This window comes from Heteronotia binoei, chromosome 18 (assembly GCF_032191835.1).
Source record: "Heteronotia binoei isolate CCM8104 ecotype False Entrance Well chromosome 18, APGP_CSIRO_Hbin_v1, whole genome shotgun sequence".
Classification (NCBI taxonomy): Eukaryota; Metazoa; Chordata; class Lepidosauria; order Squamata; family Gekkonidae; genus Heteronotia; species Heteronotia binoei.
In genome coordinates, this window is record NC_083240.1 from 21,601,986 (window position 1) to 21,616,662 (window position 14,677).

Genomic DNA, 14,677 nt, shown 5'->3' on the forward strand with positions numbered 1-14,677 from the left:
GATTTTGATGGACCGAGGGTCTGATTCAGTAGAAGGCAGCTTCATATGTTCATATATGTTCACCGCTCTAGCAGGGCTATAGGCGGGAAGACTGGTGTCGCCCAGACTCACCTTAGCTCACGCCGCTTGCTCTTTGGCCCTGGGAAGACGCCCACAGAACAAAAGCTGAAAGGCAGGACAAGGGGCCCAACAGCCTGGCTGTCTCTAGTGGGCCAGCTGGCAGGCAGAGGGGGAGAGCTGCTCTTGAGTCAACACTCTGCTAGAAGTGCTCTCCCCCCCCTCCCCAAACTTCCCCTTCATTCACATTAATTGCATTGCTGAGAAGGCGTTGCAGGACACCCTGGTGATGAGGCATTCCTGAGCAGGGGAGGGGGGGAAGGCAGGCATCTCAGAAAGACAAGTCTGCCCCGGGCAGCGCGCCCATGCCACAAGCTCTCCCACCAAGCTGGCTTGCAGGAGGGCACTCGGCCTGGTACAAAGGACCACTGAGCGGCCCTATAGAATCGCTCTTTCGAAGCCCACGTGGCTGGCGCAGGTGAGAGTTGTCTCTTTTAAGTGGGCCAAGAGAGGCCTGGCCACTTCCCAGGAAAGGGATGCAAAATCATATTTCCTGCCTTGGGGTCAAACAGGCTGGGCAAGTTTTCAAAATCAAAGCAACCTGGAGCAGCAGGAGGAGAGCTACAGGTGCCAGGAGCCCCAGGCCTCTTTTAGACTGCCATAAACTCACTGGAAAAAGCTTATCTCCCTCTAGAAGTTGCAGGCGTTTCATTATATGCACAACAAAAAATGCAAGCTAGTGACCAATTTACTAAGAAATATATAGAAACCAGTCCAAATGTCCAAAACATGTACATTCAAGTCCCAAAGTAGTGTGGTGGCAAGTCAATCGATTAAGTACTTGTTTCTTTCCAGTCTTCACCAGAGCTGGGACCAATATTGATTCAATTATATAGATTCTTTACATAATTTTTAAGAAAGGGGGATGCAGAGCGCCTCCAGCAGTAATTTCACATCGGCTACAGCTCAGTATAAAGCTTCTTGCACAGTATAAGGCTTGAGTATAAGGCTTGAGCTGTAGCCGATGTGAAATTGCCCCTTTTTAAAAAATTATGTAAAGAATCTATATAATTGAATCAATATTGGTCCCAGCTCTGATGAAGACTCGAAAGAAACAAGTACGTAATCGATTGGCTTGTCACCACACTACTTTGGGACTTGAATGTACATGTTTTGGACATTTGGACTGGTTTCTATATATTTCTTAGTAAATTGGTCACTAGCTTGCATTTGTTGCTGTGTTATCCATTATAGTGACCTCTCTCGGTTTGTATTCTATTCTGTTTCATTATATGCAGCAACAAGCAAAGAGAATTGGTCTAACGCTGATGGCTTTAACTACGGCTGTCAACTTATGGTTGGGAAAATCCTGGAGATTTAGGGGTTGGATCCTGGCTAGGGTGGGGTTTGCCGAAGGGAAGGACCTCAGCAGGGTAGAATGCTACACAGTCAACCCCCTAAAACAGTGGCCCACAATCTTTTTGGCACCAGGGACCAGTTTCATGGAAGACAATTTTTCCATGGACTGGTGGGGGGGATGGCATTGGGGTTTTTGCCATCCCAGGCCGCCCCCACCCACCCATGCAACATCCCTGCCCCTCATGAGGGTCTTTAAGTGGGGGGAAGACTGGAGCTGTTTCTGCCTCCCCCTCCCATTTAAAGACTCCTGCCAATCAGCTGATCGATGGGGGAGGCGCCTTGGAGCAAGATTCTGCCACCTCTTAAGTCTGGGGCAGCTCTGCCTGGCTCCACTGCCTGGTTGCTAGCAGGCCACGGACCGGTCCACTGACCTGTGGTTGGGGACACCTGCTCTAAAACGGCCATTTTCTTCAGTGGAACTGATCTCTGTAGATAAGTGTTGATTCCAAGAGAGTGCCAAAATCCACCCGGGGATCTGGCAACCCTACAAACATAGCCCATGACTAGGAAGAGACGTCTCTCATAAGGAATTCATAGTTTACGGGGACCCATCCTGCTGGGCTGGCAAGGATGCTGGCCCTCCCAGCCAGCCATGACATCCATGCCCTTCTTTCCACTCTGCTTTGCCTTAATACCAGTTTTCCCCGAACTTTTTTTTTTAAAGAAAAGCTTGGAACTGCATGGTAGTAAATGGCCATAACTTGCATGCATACCATGTACCGCTTGAACACAACTGTGCCATCTCCTTGTGTGTACATCACTGACGCTGGACTCACAAAGCTGCCTTATACAAAACTGTCTACCAAGGATCATCTTGTCTATTTTGACTGACAGTAGCTCTCTGAGGTCAATCACAGCCCTGGCTACCAGTTATCTGGAGATGCTGGGGACTGAACTTGGGTCCTTGTGCCTGCAAAGCAGATGATCCATCACTGTGCTCCAGCTCTTTCCCTTAGACTTGACTTGAGGTCTCCATAATTTCTTTTCATTCTAGAACACTGGGAAACACTCTGTGAACAACAATGGTGTTTGGGGGAAGCATCTCTGATGGGAGGTGGGAAGAAAATCATTCATTTATCAGGGAAGAGAAGGAGGAGGAGGAGAAGGAGGAGGAGGAGGAGGAGAAGAAGAGGAGGAAAAGGAAAAGAAGAGGAGGAGGAGGAGACTGGATTTATCCCCCGCCCTTCACTTGGAGTCTCAGAGTGGCTTACAATCTCTTTTCCCTTCCCCCTCCCCACAACAGACGCCCTGTGAGGTAGGTGAGGCTAAGAGCTCTGACACAAACTGTTCTTTCCAGAACAGTCTCTGACAGAATTATGAGTGACCCAAGATCACTCCAGCAGCTGCATGTGAAGGAGTTGGAAATCAACCCCGGTTCTCCCAGATAAGAGTCCACACACTTAGCCACTACAACAGACTGGCTTAATGTAAGGAAATGGGCAACTGAAGCTTTTCATGGCATGGGGTGAATAACATCACCTATTACATCACGTCTCATGAAGCCTTTGTTAAAAGAACAGGACATTTCCCCTTCTCCAGGCAACTGGCAACCCGATTAGAGTCTAAAGCTTGATAGCAGCCTGGGATGACTCACTTTGCTTTTCACGCAGATAACAGTCGCATCTGCTACCATAGCACAAAACTTTATGCGAGACCTGAAATTTTTAACTGCACAAATGTTCTTTTGGAACTGCACATTTTCCCCTCCCCAGAACTGCACATTTTGTTTCTCATTGTACATTTTTAAAAGCCCTGGTTTTGCCCATAAAGCAGGAACCCACGCAGAGAGAGAAAGAGAGACAGAGAGAGCACTTTGTCTTTTCCTTCTGCAAATTATCATGGAAGAAAGGTTGCCAGTCGCTAGTCTCTCAGCACCAAATATGAACTCCCTCCCAGATTAAATCCCCTCCACCCACATTTCTCTTCCTCCGCTAGGCAGCTTTTAACGTCACTTGACCTACCAAACTCATTCCAATGCTCTTCCCTCTGCCTCTGAGTCTTCCTTCATAATTACACCAGACCCAAAGAAAACCACCGTCATTTATATCATCAATTCATTTCCATTGCAAAGAAAGGAAAGGAATCCCAGGCTTACACCCCCCAGGGGTGGAAATCCAGGAGGAGCTCCTTTGCATATTAGGCCACACACCCCTGATGTAGTCAATCCTCCAAGAGCTTACAAGGCACTTTTTTGTAAGCTCTTGGAAGATTGGCTATGTCAGGGGTGTGTGACCAAATATGCAAAGGAGCTCCTGCTGGAATTCCACCCCTGCCCCCCCCCCCAAAAAACCCATGTTCACTGCAAACAAGGCAAAGAGAGGAAAGCAGCAAGAGACACCAACTGTCAAACAGAACCTCTAAGAAGAAGAAAACAGGTGTCCGCGAAAGGGGTGAGGGGAGAGCTCTAGCATGAGAACAGAGAGTCAAGTTCATGGCTCACCACCCCGGAGCTGCAACCTTCAAGGCCACCTCCGGACATCTCTTTTGCAGAAAATCCTGAGACCGGTCCTAGAGGGAACACGCACTTCCACCACATTCTTCCAAGAAGCATCACCAGTCTCCCAAAGAAGCACATTTTGACAGCACCTGCTGCTGGAGCTCTTGCCGCCCAGGCCCACATTCATTACCTAGCCCCCTCCCCCCCCAAAAAAAATACAATCTGCAGAGACCCTCCGATACCTAGTAGACGTGATTGTGCTGAGCTCCTTGGGGGGGGGGGGTGGATCTTGTGCCAGAAGGAAGCCTGATGGCAACAAAAGCCTCCCTGAAGAGAAAGGTGCAGGGCTCTGCTCCAACCTCCTCCTGGCCTGGCAGCCCAAACACAGGGCTGGCGGATGATTCCCAGCTAGCCGGGGACACATGAATGGGAGGAGGAGAGGAGAGGAGAGGAGAGAGGCTCCCCCTCTGCTTGCCCTGCCCTGGGGCCCGCAGAGTGGCTGGGACAAACAACTGGATCCTCAGGGTCACCTCCCCGCGCATAAGCCGCCCCGCATCGGTGACAGCTAGTCTGCCCTCTGGGCAAGCGGAGAGCAGCCGCTGACAAGGAAACAAAGCACCTCTGGGGCCCGGGATAGCACAGGCTCCATCTTCAGCTGTCGCCTGCCTGTCCCCCCTCCCCTTCATTGTTTGGCAGGGGCTGGGCTGGGACTTGTGGGAAAGGGAGAGATGATCCTTAATGCCAGAACGGGCAAGAGAAAAGTGAGAGGTTTTTTTTTTAAATCAGGTAGACAGGTGGGAAGGAAAGGCTGCTCAAGAGAGAGGTTACATGCCAGTTTAATTCAGCACACTCAAGAGGTGGGAGACACAGAGAGAGACTGTGCGTCATTTCTCATTAGAGCCTTGCTGGATCAGACCAGTGGTCCATCTCATCCAGCATCCTGTCTTGCAAAGTGGCCGATCGGTTACTCCGGAGAGCCAACAACAGGGCATAGAGACTTCCCTTGTTGTCTTCTGGCTCTGGGATTCAGAGGATTAATGCCTGTGAATGTGGAGGTTTCCCTTTAGTCAATACCCACTGATAGACCCCTTCTAATCCCCTTCTAAATTTGTGTGTGCCTGCGGCCATCAAGAAGAAGAAGCCCAGGCTGCCTGATCTCATCAGATATTGGAAGCTAAGAAGGGTCGACTGTGGTTAGTACTTGGATGGGAAACTTCCTTGAAATACCCAATTGAGAGGACAGGGGCAGGCTTTCACCCACCTCTCAGAATATCCTCCAAGCCCCCAGGAGGGGTCAGTCACCAGAGGCTGACATGACAGACAAACACACACAAATATATATATATTTATATTTATATATAATATATACATATAAAATAACAAGAACAGGAGGGGGAGGGGGGAAAAGAAGAGATTGGATTTATACCTCACCCTTCACTCAGAGTCTCAGATCAGCTTACAATTTTCTTCCCTTCCTCTCCTCACCACAGACACTTTGTTAGGGGAGGGATGGTGGCTCAGTGGTAGAGCATCTGCTTGGTAAGCAGAAGGTTCCAGGTTCAATCCCCGGCATCTCCAACTAAAAAGGGTCTAGGCAAACAGGTGTGAAAAACCTCAGCTTGAGACCCTGGAGAGCCGCTGGCAGTCTGAGTAGACAATACTGACTGTGATGGACTGAGGGTCTGATTCAGTATAAGACAGCTTCATATGTTCATATTTTTAGGGGAGGGACGGTGGCTCAGTGGTAGAGCATCTGCTTGGTAAGCAGAAAGTCCCAGGTTCAATCCCTGGCATCTCCAAAAAAGGGTCCAGGCAAATAGGTGTGAAAAAACTTAGCTCGAGACCCTGGAGAGCCACTGCCAGTCTGAGAAGACAATACTGACTCTGATGGACCAAGGGTCTGATTCAGTATAAGGCAGCTTCATATATATATATAAGGTAGGTAAGGCTGAGAGAGCTCTGAGAGAAATTGTGACTGACACATCACCCAGTTGGCTGCATGGGGAAGAGTGGGGAATCAAACCCAGTCCTCCAGATCAGAGTCTGCTGCTCTTAACCACTACACCAAACTGGCTCTCTACACTACCCTACATCCTCTGGCAGTGAATTTTAATCATTTGCTGCATGAAGTAGTATTCCCTTTTGTCCATCTCATGCTGGACTCTCCCCTCCCCAGCACAAAATGGGGAACAGTGGGGTGCCATGTGACCAAACAGTCTGGGGGGCTCCTGTATCCAGTTCCTCTTCTTGGAGGTTCGACCTTGCAGGGTCGTTGCCAAGATCGCCAAGCAAACATCCGTGAAGCGCTTGGCATGCTCCAGAGTTCAACAGAAAAGCATATTTGTTTTTGTCATCTACGTTGGCCTCTTCCAGAGTCATGCCCTGGCACAAGATGCAGATGCCAAAGCCGAGGACTGGCACCAATGATGCCTTGCGTGGCAGCTGGTCCCTGCAGGTCACAGAGAAGAGTCTTCTCCCTCTTGCACAGATGTTCCATGCAAAGGGGTTTTCCCCCATGAGGAAGCAGGCAATCGACACACACAGAGCCAAGGAACATCCAAAAGCAGTAGAGCCACCCACACTGGTGGGCTCAAGAACATCCATAAAAAAAGAAAGGGTGGGGTGGGAAAAATTAGGAATTGATGGTCAATTGCTACTATTACTGGGAGACAAACAAGCATGTTTGGAGGGTTTTGAAGTGATTTTGTTAATTTAAAAAAGGCTTTTTGCTGCTAAGTTTCTTGAAGAAGCCAGAAATGGAAGGAAAGATGGTGCGAGGAGCATAAAAGAAACAAACAGGCACAGCTTATGATGGGATATAAAGTCTCTATAAATTGAAAGGGCCAGAGAAACCCTCTTGACAACAGAGAGGGACTTCTTGTACTTTTTGGAACGCCATAAACCAGGATTAATGAATAAAAGCCATCTCAGGGCACCTTGAAAGCACAGATTTACGGCAGGTAAAGCTTTTGTGGACAAGAGCCCGTTTTATATCTCATCCACAGAAGCATAATAATAAAATCTTTAAAGGGCCATAAGGTTCTTGTTTGTGTTTCTCTCTATCATAGCTCTGGAAGAAACCCAGACTGCAAGATCACGTATTATACATTACACAAGCCATAAAAATGTAGCCATTTCCTTCATTTATACCCTGCCGTTCTCCCCAAAGGGAACCCAAAGAGGCTTACATCATTCCCCTCTCCTCCATTTTATCCTCACAAAACCCCTGTGAGGTGAGTTAGTGGAGAGAATGTGACTGGCCCAAGATTGCCCAGTGAGCTTCCATAGCAGAGGGGGGAGATCTGAACCTGGATCTCCCAGATACTAGTCTGACACTCACAATTACTACACCACACAGACTTTCAGGTACATGTCTATCACTGCCAAGGCAAGCAGCATAACCAGGGGGCTTCTGTGTCCAGATTGCGGAGGGGTATGTGTGGAATCTCAAGCTGTGCAAGCATAATTGGCCCTGCGGTGTTGCACACAGCAAACCACTGAGAAAACGGGGGGGGGGGGGAGGCCAGGGTGCAATACTATGTTAGGTCAGGGTGCAATCTGAAAGCCATGAACTCCCCCAGCTGGCTGTAGGAGGACCAGTCACTTCTCAGTATCACAACAGGATAATTCTTGTAGCTTATGTGCTACGGCAGGGGTGGCCAAATTTGCTCAATGTAAGAGCCACATAGAATAAATGCCTGATGTTTGAGAGCCACAAGACATGAGCTTCAGATATTTGAGAGCAGGCAGGCAGGCAGGCAGGCAGGCAGGAAAGAAGGAAGGAAGGAAGAAAGGAAGGAAGGAAGGAAGGAAGGAAGGAAGGAAGGAAGGAAGGAAGGAAGGAAGGAAGGAAGGAAGGAAGGAAGGAAGGAAGGAAGGAAGGAAGGAAGGAAGGAAGGAAGGAAGGAAAGGAAATAGATGGGGGAGAGAAAGGTGAAAATAAAGCAACTTCAATTTTAAAAGCATTCTCCAAGCCACCATCTGGCTTGGAGAAGTGATTTAAAGAGAGAAATCCTTTCTCCAAGCTGGCCGAAGGGATGTTGGGGGTTTCAAGAGTCACATGTGGGTCCCGAGCCACAGTTTGGCCATCCCTGCACTAGAGCATTGGTAAGGGTGATGGAGAGGAACAGATAAGACCTTTCAACAACCTGAAGTGCTGTGTAAACGCAAAGTGCTATTGAAATAATGCCAATCACGGCCACAAAAGCATGTAAACAAGAGCCATCGGGGCCTTCCTGATGGTCTGAAGAGCCAAGAATCATAATGCTAAATTTCCCCCAGGAATTTCTCATCTCTCTGTCATGCTCTAGCCTTGAAGGGGACCAACATTCCCCCAAATATTTCACCTATCGGCTGTTATACAGAGATTTCCTGCCCTCTACCTCTCTACTCACATTCGGCCCACGTCCCTGGCTTCCCAGCATGCCACCGCCTGCCGCATCTTGGAACAAGAGGCCCAGACCCGCTGGATTCCGCTGCTGACTCAGCCGATGGTAAGGTCGCAGGCCTGAGGCCTCTTTGTCCTGGTGGAAAGGGCCTCTCCCAGGTATCACCCCCTCTTGGGGGGCTGGAGGACCGCCAAGCTGAGAATTATACAACCGGACCCTGGTGGCAACAAATCCAGGTGCTAGAGACAGCAGTCCGGCTCTCTGCGGGTCTCTAGCTGGGGGTTCACGAATGTGGGTACTGTATTTCCCACGAGGCACCACGGTTGTCCGGTCGCTGGAGACTCGCCAGGTCTTCCATTTGGAACTCGGCATGATTCACACCATGCCGCTGAACCGTCCCCACTCTTCGGAGTAAGAGCGCTTCCTCATCATGCCGGATGGGACCCCGGTGACCCTCTTCCCAAAAATTATTCCGCAAGCTGTTGGCGAAGAAGCTGCAGTTTGAAAAACTCCATTTGCCATGGTTACTGGATAGTAGAGATGGAGGAGGTTGGGAAAACAGCTTTGAGGGCCAGGGACTGGCAGGCCAAAGCAGGGACGTGGGGAGATACCCCCAAGCACAAGATCAGGGTCTGCTAAAAAGACTTCCATGTCAAAAGGCCTACATCAAGAACACACGAGAGAAGCTGCACCCTCCTCTGGAGGTTCCGCCTGACTGTCCTCGGCGCAGGCTGGCTGGGTCAAGGTTCTTCAGCTCACCTTTGGAACAGGTAGGCAAAGCTGTAATTCCTGCTTGGCTCAGAGAATCAGGGGCAGGCGGTTCCACCCATAGGCAAAGATCAAGGAGGCAGCGAGGACGAGGGGGGGAAACAACACAAAACTATGCAAATCTCAGCTGAAAGTTGGCCTCACACAATACTGAGCAGCCAGACTGCTTAAGCGCTCAAGCAGAGGAGCTCCACAGCCCTGCCTGCTTCCCAGAATCCCCCCGGAAAGCAAGCTCTGGGGCAAGAGGTTGGATTTTGCCACTCCTTCAGTTCCTGACTCCATCTCCATCTCCTCAGAGCCCCTGCTTCTGGAACATGGGGAAGGAGCTACAGTAAGGAAAACCATTCCTTGCCTGTCAAGACCCTGAGAGTGGTCTCACTTGGGACAGAAATATGGCTGGAGCTGGCCCTGTCCAGCTCTTTCTCAGATATGGCTCTGGAGCAGGGGTGGCCAAACTGCAGCTTGAAGCCCACACTACCCCATCGGCTGACTTCGAGAAGGCATTTCTCTCTTTATATAACTTCTCTAAGCCAAGCCTGCCAGTGGCTTGGAGAATGCATTTAAAGTTAAAGTTGCTTTTTTCCATCTCTCCCTCCCCATCTATTTTCCTTCCTCCCTCCCTCCCTCAAACATCTGACGTTCATATCTTATGGCTCTCAAACACCTGACATTTATTCTATGTGCCTCTGGCCACCCCTGTACTGGAGTGAGGACTGAGCAAATATTGCCATAGAAGCACATTAGAAACATGTGCTCTCAGCACAACCGCACCGAGCTCATCTGCTCACAAGGCATGAGTGAGAGCTGTTCAAATGAGAGGAACAAGAGACCCCTCCCCTTGCCCCAAAGCCACAGGTGTCCAGCCCTTGAAGCCACCTGTTGGCAAAGCTGCCTCTCTTACTGGACCGCGAGAGGCTAATTTCCCTCTGGCATACTTTGCTCTGCTGCGGCGCTCCATGCACACACGCAACCCAACGGAATGAGCACAACTGAGGTCGACCTGGTTACCATTGCTGACAGACATGTCGGACAGACTGGTGAGCGAGCTAGATCTGGAAACCTTTGCAGCAGTTACCCATCGACATACACAACTGGATTTCCCCGTGTGGACACGCCAAGCCAGTCATAAACGATCGCTCTAATACAACAGCAGCACACTATCCAGTTGCCCACCAAAGACAACTCCTCAGCAGCTGGCCCTCCTGCAATGCCCTCTTCTGGTAGCAGCCCCCCCTCCAAATGAGAAAGAGCCCCCAAGCACACAGCAATCTAAGCCAGATCAGTTTCATATCCAAGGCGGGATTGAAACTGGATGGAGGGGAGTTCCGCATTCAGTGGCTTTAAAATGTCTCTTGGGAGGAGAAAATGACTCAGCAAAGCAGATGAACGACCTGTTCTGGACTCTCCTTGAACTCGAGACCTTCAGTCCCACTCGATTTGTTGCACCCCAGCAGCCCCAACGGGCTTCTAGCGCCCCCGTTCCTGAGCTGCAGCCACCCTAAGCCTCCCCCACTCCCCACTCACCAGGATATCAGCGTTCTCTCTGCGAAGCGGCAGGTGCTCCAGCCGGTCCAGGGAGGGGGTACAGGGGAAGGAGGAGCCAGGGCCGGAGGGGTGCATGATGGGCAAGCTGAGGGACTTGAAGTCTTTCACCGCCTGCTCCACTTTGAGTTCATCCCCAGGTTTGGCTGAAATGGAAAAAGAGAGAAAGGGCACCACAAGTCAGCACTTGGATTCTCCAACCAAACGCTGGGCAGCCATGCTTGTCTTGGGGTGTATGCTCATCAGCCACCATGTGCCTGGAACTGCTTGGCAAGGCAGCCGCATCCATCCCGCCCTGAGCAATGTTCTCTCTAGGCTGAGTGAGAGTGAGCTAGCTCACAGATCTTTAGCCTCCGGCTCACACGTTTTTGTCTTAGCTCAGGAAGGATGACCCCAGAGCATACTAATTTATGCAGCAGCTCACAACTTTAACGCCAGTAGCTCGTAACTTTAATGCCAACAGCTCGCAAAGTAGAATTTTTGATAATAAAACTCTGCATCTTCGAGGGAACATTGGTCCTGGGTGGTCATCTGAACACTAGTCCGGTCTCCTGGATTTCTGGCCTCCTACAGACGTGTTTCTGGTCTCCTGCAGCTGCAGCAGGCCTCGTCGCTTTTAATTCTATCTGATCTATTTGTTTATTGCCTATCTCGGTGACTTTCCATCCCTTATAACGAGATAAAATGTTTCAAGTATAAAACACGCAAATCCGATCCGACAGCATCTTTAGCACAATTCGATAACCTCACTCCCAGAAAAACCCACCAGTGCCTACCTTTCACACGCAGGTAGTGGCCCCCGAATCGGTAGGCTTCGAAATTGAGTGAGAGGGGCGTGTTGGACTGATCCAGGTAAATATCCACCTTTGACAGGTCAATGCCTTTCCTCTCAAACACTGGCAACAGCCCTTCACTGCATCGAAGGGAAGAAGAGAGAGCCCATAAATGGCACAGCCACTGCAAAGAAGCACTGGAGAGTCCCTCCTGCACACTACAACCAGGATGCACCTGCCTTTGACAGGAAACAACCAGGAGCTAAAGCACCTCATACTGGCCCAAAGGAATGTAACTAGGTTGCTGCAATAAAGGCACTCGGGCACAAGTGCAAAATGGGCATCAAAAGTCATATGACTTATCGGTGGGTATCAATGTGTTTTGCATGCAGTAGTCTTTTGCAGTTTGGAATACGTTTTGATGATGGTAGATGAAAAGACAGAGCAGTATGCTCAGAGGCTTAGTATGGGCAGCAGGCCAGGCAGAATGGCACCATTGCTTCAGACTAACCCTGTGCCTGCAGCCTAACACAATGGAGAGCATTCAGCCACTGCTGTTAGAAGAGAAAATCAAAAATGTGAAACTGGACAGCAGCAGGCACTACTCATGGATTTCACAGAGCAGGACTTTCCCACTTCCTCCTCCTCCTCCTTCCAAACCTCCCTCCCTCAATTCTATTCCTAGGGAGGTCAGTGGACCCTCAGGAACAGCTCAAGGGACAAAGTGAGGGTCTGCGTGGGAGGGTGGAATTGATGGAAATCACTGCTATCTCTTCTGCAAATGGAAGCACTGTTCCTTCAGGAGAACTACTTGCTTGCATGACTACAAGTAGGTTTTTCTGCATAATGGATTTTGTACAGGAGCAAACTACCTGAGCTATGAGGATTCAGGATTTCACCTGTCACTCATCCAATGCCTTCATGCTCGCTGGCAAGGAAGGTGGGAACAGGTGAACTTCTCACCGAGCAACTGGGTAGAATTCTGCACCAGAGCGCAAAAACACTGGCGCTATCTTAGGAAGAATCCCATGCCGTTTCTCAGTGGCTGCTGAGGCTCTCAAAACCCACATGTACCCCTTTCCCAATTCCCAGGCTATCTTTGATGTGTTTACCCCAGTGACTTCTTCTTCATGGCTGGCACAATTTCGGTCTCGATGTCCACGTTCAAATCAAACTTCAAAGTGAAGCATTCCTTGCTAGGGTCCTGGGAGAGAAATTAGCACAAGGGGACATGATCTCAACCCCAAAGCAGGGATCGGCATTCATCAGCCCCGCCTTATTAGAATTGCCAGCCACAACTGGCACCCTGATGGGAGAATGTGGGGGCCAGAGACCAGCTCTTCCGCATCACACCACGGCACAACATCACTTCCAGCGTGAAAACAGAAGTGACATTATCACCCTGGGGGGACACTGTATGATTCACTCAGTGTTTGTGGTAAATCCTGGGACATCGGGCTGATGCAATGATATCACTTCCTGTTTCATGCTGGAAGTGACATGAATCCTAGACCGTTGCCCCGACATGCTCACTTCTGCACCAAAAGTGACACTGTGATGCCAAATCACCTCTCCCCATTCCCCCCCCACTGGTCTGTTATGTGGCAGTGGGAAATTGGAGAGGGGGTCTAGACTGGGAGGTGTCCCAAGTATAGTGGGAGGCCTGGTCTCCCTACCCATTACCCATGCCAACAACTGCTTTCCCAATGAACAAATGTTCATCAGGCCAATGCCTAGAATCTTCAAGAGTGCAGGGAAGGGGGCAGCATTCTTGTTGATCTTGTGGGAATTTTTGGAGTTTTGAGAAAGTAGGATGGGGGCAGAAGCCAAGTGCCCTTACATCTGTGTGTCGCCTCCTGGCCTTCTTCTTGGGCAATTTCAGTGCTGAACCTTTCTTATCCCTGCAAAAGACAAACAAGGAGACAGACCTGGCCTCAATAAAAAAAGCTCTGTTCTCTCTTTACCACCATAACTGGGGGAAGGCAAGCAAAGACATTTTTCCAGTGCAAGAAAGAACTCCCCCACCTGCACCAGGAGGATTTTACAGACGTTTACAGAACTATGGAGCTTTCAATGGTGCAGGTGTAGAGGTCATATCTTTTAATTCCCCAAACATGCACATTTTATTTTTAAAAATCCAAACAAACAGTTGTCTGCCCATGACCAGCATATCAGAAAGGAAGTTATCTTAGGAACTTTCTCCCCCCTGAGCTGCTCATTTTCTAGATGCTGAGAGTTTTTCCTGAATTCAGCAGTGGCCAGGCAGCTCTCCCCGGCACTCACCCTCTTCCATCCATCAGCCCTTCGTCTTCCTCCTCCACATCTGAAGCAGGGCTGGTGCGTGGTGGGCAGGACCGCGTGGAGACATTCCGGGCCAGGACAGAACCTGAAAGTTGGAGGGAATGGATTCATGTGCTGCAAGAGCCTCAGTCACACTCCTCCTCCCCTAGGGAGACATTGCAGGCGGCAGGTCAGCACCAGGCTTCAAGTGCTGCCTGTGAGCTTCTCAAAGCCCCACCCACCTCCCCAACACTTGTTGAGTGCTGGATGATGGGCTAAGGGTGGCCAAACTTGCTTAACATGAGCCACATAGAATAAACATCAGATGTTTGAGAGCTGCAAGACAGATGGGAGGGAGGGAGGGAGGAGGAGATGATGATGATGATGATGATGATGATGATGATGATGATGATGATGATATTGGATTTATATCCCGCCCTCCACTCCGAAGAGTCTCAGAGGGGCTCACAATCTCCTTTATCTTCCTCCCCCCACAACAGACACCTTGTGAGGGGGGTGGGGCTCAGAGGGCTCTCACAGCAGCTGCCCTTTCAAGGACAACCTCTGCCAGAGCTCTGGCTGACCCAAGGCCATCCCAGCAGGTGCGAGTGGAGGAGTGGGGAATCAAACCCGGTTCTCCCAGATAAGAGTCTGCACACTTAATCACTACACCAAACTGGCTCTCTCACTACACCAAAGGGAGGGAGGAAGGGAGGAAAACAGATGGGAAAGGTAGGTGGAAGTCAAAAGAAAACAACTTTAACTTATAAGCATTCTCCAAGCCGCTGGCTGGCTTGGCTTGGAGAAGTAATTTAAAGAGAGAAATGCCTTCTCCAAGCTGCCCAACAGGGTGGTGGGGGCTTCTAGAGCCACACAGTATGTGTGAAAGAGCCACAGTGTAGCCACCCCTGGGCTAAATGGGCCTTTGGTGAGATCTTGCAGGGCTCTCCCATGGCCTTCTGGAACAAATAAGCACAGGCAAAAGCATTTCCCAGAAGCACAAACTGGCCTTC

The 14,677-nt window shown here is 50.0% G+C and overlaps 1 protein-coding gene across 3 annotated transcripts in view; it reads right to left on the reverse strand.

The window, feature by feature from the left end:
- PLEKHG5 (pleckstrin homology and RhoGEF domain containing G5) overlaps positions 1 to 14,677 on the reverse strand; it is a 125,671-nt gene that overhangs the window by 27,546 nt on the left and 83,448 nt on the right. For all 3 annotated transcript variants that reach the window (XM_060258784.1, XM_060258786.1, XM_060258785.1), the window contains 5 exons: positions 13,668 to 13,770; positions 13,225 to 13,285; positions 12,497 to 12,588; positions 11,388 to 11,524; positions 10,594 to 10,757 (listed from right to left, as the gene is read on the reverse strand). In XM_060258784.1, coding sequence (XP_060114767.1) covers positions 10,594 to 10,757; positions 11,388 to 11,524; positions 12,497 to 12,588; positions 13,225 to 13,285; positions 13,668 to 13,770 — 557 coding nt within the window. The remainder of the gene's footprint in view (positions 1 to 10,593; positions 10,758 to 11,387; positions 11,525 to 12,496; positions 12,589 to 13,224; positions 13,286 to 13,667; positions 13,771 to 14,677) is intronic.